A 6251-nucleotide genomic window follows, 5' to 3' on the forward strand; every position below is an offset into this window, starting at 1 on the left:
CAATAGTAGATTCTAGTAGGTCCTTTGCACTGTGCAAAAAGGCCAACTTATAATTTAATTTTAAGAAATTTTACAAGAAAGCCACTGACAAAGTTTAAAAATTACAATGAGGCTAATATGACCAGAAGAAGGAAATTAATACAGCTATTTGGATTTTAATTACTGTGCATAACTACTATTTAATGAAAGCTAAAAAAATCACTTTTACATTAATTTATCATGGTTACCTGAAATTGTTAGAGCAAACATTAAACAACAACTCACAGTCATTTCTAAAGAAAAACTCTTAAAGTTTCTAAAATAATATTACAAGCAAGGTAGTATTAAAAAATAACAGATCCTTACACAGAAAGTAAATCAACCCACAGGTTGCTCAAAGATACTGTGAGATATACACTGCATGCTCCTTTACCACACACACATTCACACTACCTTCCCCAGAAGTGTAATTTGGAATCTGGAAGTACTTTGGGCCCCAATTGTATTCTGTTTAAAGACAGTTTCAACCTTGCATCAGACATAGGGTGAATTATCTTGCAACTTAAGACATAACATTTGTTAGAAATATCTTTTCCACTGGCAAAATCACAGACAGCTGAGATTGGAAGAGAGACTGTTTAGATCAACTTCCAGGCTGCCCAGAGCTATGTCCAGGGAGGTTTTGAGCATCTCCAAGGAAGATGATACCCACAGTTTTTCAACTGGAAGGCAGGTTTTTTTTTTCTAGGCAACTGGTTCCCATGTTCAGTCACCTTCACAGCATAAAAAAATTTACTTTTAGACACTCAAAAGCTGCAGCACCTGGACAGAGACATGCAGCTACAAAAATATTTGAGACTAAGTTCTCAAAAACAGCATTCAGACATCTGGAACAGCTTGAGTAGGATAAAAGTCAATTCCTGGCTCCTTAAGTCATTGTACCACAAGAGAGTTTTACAACAGTAACAAAACTGTTCTGAGGACTTGCATTATGGAAAGCTGCCCCCACATATCCCCCTCTTTAGAGATTCTTCATTGGCATTTACTGAAGCTGAAGTGATCCCAAAAGTAACTTCCAAATTTCTTTGCTTTAGAACACAGAGCAATTTCTTAGATTGTTCTAAGTCATCCCTACAATTCTGAATTTCCTGGTTACAAGAGATCACTTTAGGACATCATTGTGTTACACAACTATCTTGATAATATCAGCAGAAGAAAACAGTCTTAGATATTACTTGCAGACAAATCTAAAACCATTTTTAATCTGTCACTGGAAGGTTTTATAAAATCATTTGCCAACTGCAAAGCACATTTTGGAAAAAAACTTCTAAATTGTAATATATATGCTAAAGAGAACATTTTTAAATAGAGAAATTCTCCGTAAGGAAACTATTTCCAGATGAGCAGTTGACAGAGGAATGGAAGAGCAAAGACCTGGTGGAAGAGTTTTAAACACATACCATCATCTTCCTTGTTTTCCAGTGGGACACTCCACGCAATCAGGTTCCTTGCTGTTCGTCCCTCTTCTGCCACTATTTTCCTCACTTTGTCGTGGCTGTTAGAGCGTTGGAAAGAAGCCTGAAAACAAGAAATACATGGATGGGCAGACAAGAAAGAGAAATCTTTGTTTTGACATGTTAATTTCATCCAGCATGTGGTTACACCAGCCAAACTGGGATGCACAGGTGCTGAATTTTCCTTAAATATCTGAAACAGATGCATGCATCCATTTTTATCCCCGTTTTTCTGTATAGAAGCAGATTTGTTCATCAGCATGTCATGGGAGTTACTACCCAGCTCTCGATATGGGTACATTTAGACCACATCACTTTCATTTAATTGCTTGTCAATGCTGCTGGAGCTTCACAGCAGACTTCACAAATGTTTTAATTACCCTGTGTCCATTAGAACTAATTATACAAGCTAAAGGCTGCATGAGACCAAAATACATGTTGGCTGATTGGTGAGAGCCCAGAGAAAGGCATGAGCTGTAAGGGAACCATCTGAAACATGCATAAAAGCCCAGCTCTCTCACTGAGAAGACAAGAGCCTAGAAAGTATTTCCTGGCAAGTGTTATGGGCTGTTACTAGAAAGCTGCAACCACTCAAAAACAGAATAAGAGACACTGGGGATGCACTTCATTTACCTAATAAACACAGTTCTTTGTACTTGTAAAACGCACCATCACAAGATATTCAAAACCAAATACATTAAGAAGTATTTGTATCAACTGACAGATGTCAATCAGATAAAATCTTGCCTGTAATGTAGGAAAGTTAATCCTTAGAAAATTATTTGTAACAAAGCCAAACTACGTACAGTGATGAAAACAAAAGTTTTGATAGCACAAAACTGTTGATCACATTAGCTTTAAACACTGGCAAACTTAACCACAAAGAACTTAAATAAATTTAAGTATTATTTTGGGCACAAACAGACCAATTTTCTGTAGGACTAATCAGGAGGCACATTTTCCCTCTTCATTCTCACCATCACATGGCTCAAGCCTGCAACCTGCAACTATTTCTACACCTTCAGAAAGAAAATACAGTAAAATTACACTAAAAACAAATATAGCAGATGAGTGGCTAGAATTTATTAAGGCAGTAGGAATCACAATACAAATGAGAAACTCCTTTTACTTTAATGCTAATCTAATGGTTCTTAACTTGGGTTTCTCTCATCTAGATGTCTTTATTTGCCTGTCTGGAAGTCACAGTGTGCCATCTAGTGCTTCATAGACCTGCCCAGAGACACGGCCAGGCAACAAAACAGAGGAAAAAGTAGCACTGCTGTGTCTGTGAAGTTTTGGAAAACAGCAAATTACATACATTGGCCCAAAGCAACTCAAATAAAGCACACAAAACCCCCTGTACAGAACTGGCTTTACTCTGTCCTTATTCTATACAACTAATTGCCTATTCTTGCTAGGAATTTTTGGGAAGAGTGACCATTTCTGCAGTATCAAGTTTGGTTTGGATTTTTAATCCCTTGTTGCTAATGACGTGAGTGCAAAATTTTGCATTAGTCCCCAACAAACTAACTTCCTAAATTGTTTATTTTTATACAAGCCAGGAAAGCTTAAACGGAAACAGTAAGTATCTCATAATGACATTTCAAGGTGTTTTGTATAACGAAACTAGAGCCTAACTTAAAATTCTCATCTCTGTAACTTGGACATCAGCAAAAAGAAACCAACAAACCCTTGAGGGAGGCTCAAACAGGAGTCAGCAACGAGGAACTGCACAGCCACAGAGAAGTGAAAATCGTGCCAAAGGCCAAAGTGGATATGAACAGCCCTTTCATTTGACAAGAGCTCTCTGTAGTCCCCTCCCTCTCTCACACAAGTGACTCAACAATGACACCTGGTTTTTGACTGCTCCCTCAACATGAATCCCTGCTATTTGCTACTCAACTATCCAAAGAAGTTACCTTCTGCCACCTCCTCTGGATACCATCAGCCCTTAGGCCAAAGGAAGAAGCAGAAACTGCTCAGCCTTAAATAGCAAATGTTTGTTATTTAGTCTGTATTGCTTCAATTCACAGCTGTAAATACTAAAGGACCTTTTATGAGGATTCTTTTTTTAAGGATGTTCATAGATATAAATACAATGATGTAAACAAACTGACCAGTTTTATCCACTACCTTTCCAAAGAAAATTAATTCAGCTCTAATCTCAGCTCCTTCTAAGAACACCACACCATTAAATGTAACCAAACATTAAGATCTTACACTACAGCACAGGTTGGATTTAAGCAGCTTAAATCAGAAGTCAGCTGAAAAGAATGAATGCAAAAACCCCATATACAAACACAACTAGAAATTATGCAAAACAGAAGAAATGCTCAAATTTATTCTTCCATAAAATTCGTTTTTGAAGGTTCCTCTCTACAGTGTTAATGAATAACATTTATTGAGCTCCTACAATCAATACCTTCATAGAAGGTACAATGAACTCATTTATGAATTAATCCCAACATGAAAAATTAGTTTTTCCTGCTGTTGAAAAAATACTCCATCATATAGTGTTATAGTTACCAAATGTCTTACCATCATGTTACAGCCTTCCTCTGCATCAACAGGCTCACTTATTACATTTTTGGATGACCCCATTGAGTTTTCATACCTGTGTAAAAAAAAAAAGTCATTAATTATTTTACATTAAACCACTTCTAGAACTACTTTTAGCTTGCTGGCAGCATTTAGGTCATGGACATCAGATGAACACAATAAGGTTGTCAGCAGATACTTTTATTTATAAAGTGTTTGCACTGCTCCTTACTAAAAACCTTAGCCAAAAGTCCAAGAAGAAAACAAAACGAGACTGATGCTACAGAAAAATGTAATTTTGTATGTGGTTAGACAGTAAACAGCACAAAGACTATCAGAAATTTCAAACAAATCATTGCATGGACTGCTCCAGAAGAAGTGACACAAATAGAATAATCTTTCTTATAACAGAGAACTGGGCAAGTTGGTTATCAGTTCAAAAAGAAAAATTAATCGGAGATGCACTAAAAATCAAGATCAGCTAATTACTGATGAAGCAAACTACAACTGAAACTTCTGTCCTTATTTAACTATAAAATGTGAAGGCTCCTGTACAAGTCAGCTGTGACAAAGTGAATACTTTACGCAGCTGTAACACAGAACCATTGCCCTAAATGAAGAAAGTACACAGGGGTAAATATTTATAGGTTTGTCAAGAATTTCCAGAATGGTATTAACTATTCAGAAATAAATCCTTGGCTTCAAGGCTGATAAATTTTAAACAGCTTTTGATTCAAGTGCAAACGGTCTAATCTTACTTGAAGTCTGAATAATTGGATGCTAAATGGAAATTAAAGACACTTCTAAATTATCTGAAATTAGGTAAAAAACCCAAGATTTAACCTTTAGTCAGATACAGAGTCAGATACTGTTGGCCTTTACCATGAATGACATTGCCTTAAGAAGGCTGTTCACCTGTTCTCACATTACATAAATAGCTGAATTTTCTAAAAGGATACAGCCCAGCCTGTATCAACAAGCCCACAGACGTCTGTATGCCTTAAGACAACCTACTAAACCCATACAAACCAAAATGTTCTGCAGTTGGACAAAGGAAGTTGAGTTTTGAAAACAAAGATTTTACTTCTGCATTGCTTCAGCCATCAGAACAAACCTGCCACTGACCGAGTCTTCCAACACTGAAGCATCTTAGAAAATATCTTTTGCACACCAAACTTATTTGATTGTAATCGGGTGATACTAAAAGCTCATTAAACTGACATACATATTTCAGGCAAAAACACGAGGATCTAGAATACTAGGAACATTCCTCGTAGTGCAGTTCATTTGGAAATAATGCAGAAATAAGAGTCTGTATTTAACAGAACTACATAGAGAAGACAGACCCTAAGTTCACTGCCAAGACCTACTGTGCTGTCAGCCGTGATTTTGTATCTGACAGCAAAGGAAGACAACGGGTTTATGCCAGGAACGACATTAGTAGTTTCTACGATGCAAACAGTCATACATCATGTGGCATTTTATACGAGTTCATAGTGAATTTCCTCAGCGCGGGTGCCTCTCCCCTCACACAGCTCCCACTCTGGACGGGTGGGCCTGTACAGCCTAAAGGACCGGCGGGGCCACAAGCACCAGGATCCCCCTCAGCCTGAGTCCGAGTCTCCCCACAGGCAGTGGAGGAACGACGGGAAGGGCTGGCTCAGAAGGACAGCCCGTTTCCCCCTCACGGCACGGCCTGACCCACACCCACCGCTCCCGGTCGCCTGTAGCAACCAGGCTGTCCCTGCCCCGTCTCGCCGGGCCGTGTGGCGGAGCCGCCCGCCGGGGCAGCGCCCGGGGCTGTGGGGCTGAGGAGGGGCGAGGCCGGCCCGCCGCCATCTTCCCCGCGCCTCCCGCGCGCTGCCCGCTCGCGCCGGGCCCGCGCGCCGGCCACTCACGCTCTCCGCCGCGCCGCGCCGTCCCGCCCGCGCGCGTCCCGCCGCGCTGACGTCATCGCACCCCGCCGGCACCGCCCGCCCGCCCGCCGCCGCGCCTGCCCCGCCCGCCCGGCCCGCGCATGCCCGGCTCCCGCCGGTGAGGCGGTGCCCACACCTCGCCTCACCTGCCCCACGCCTCCCGTCCGGCCCTCGCCTCGCCTCACCTGCCCCACACCTCCCGTCCGGCCCACACCTCGCCTCACCTGCCCCACACCTCCCGTCCGGCGCTCGCCTCGCCTCACCTGCCCCACGCCTCCCGTCCGGCCCTCGCCTCGCCTCACCT

General features: G+C 41.4%; 1 protein-coding gene across 2 annotated transcripts in view; it reads right to left on the minus strand.

Moving 5' to 3' along the window:
* The window catches only part of SCAPER (S-phase cyclin A associated protein in the ER), a 134204-nt gene extending 128217 nt beyond the window's left edge, over positions 1-5987 (minus strand). Inside the window, exons 1-3 of one of the 2 annotated variants that reach the window (XM_058847150.1) lie at positions 5930-5987; positions 4032-4107; positions 1440-1557 (exon numbers count right to left, since the gene is read on the minus strand). In XM_058847150.1, the coding sequence (XP_058703133.1) occupies positions 1440-1557; positions 4032-4107; positions 5930-5985 (250 nt within the window). In that variant the 5' untranslated portion in view covers positions 5986-5987. Of the gene's footprint in view, positions 1-1439; positions 1558-4031; positions 4108-5742; positions 5898-5929 lie in introns of those variants that run through there. The other variant, XM_058847149.1, reaches the window with a different exon arrangement.
* Between the last annotated feature and the right edge of the window lie 264 nt (positions 5988-6251).

The sequence above is a fragment of the Poecile atricapillus genome, chromosome 11 (genome assembly GCF_030490865.1).
Source record: "Poecile atricapillus isolate bPoeAtr1 chromosome 11, bPoeAtr1.hap1, whole genome shotgun sequence".
In the NCBI taxonomy this organism is placed as follows: Eukaryota; Metazoa; Chordata; class Aves; order Passeriformes; family Paridae; genus Poecile; species Poecile atricapillus.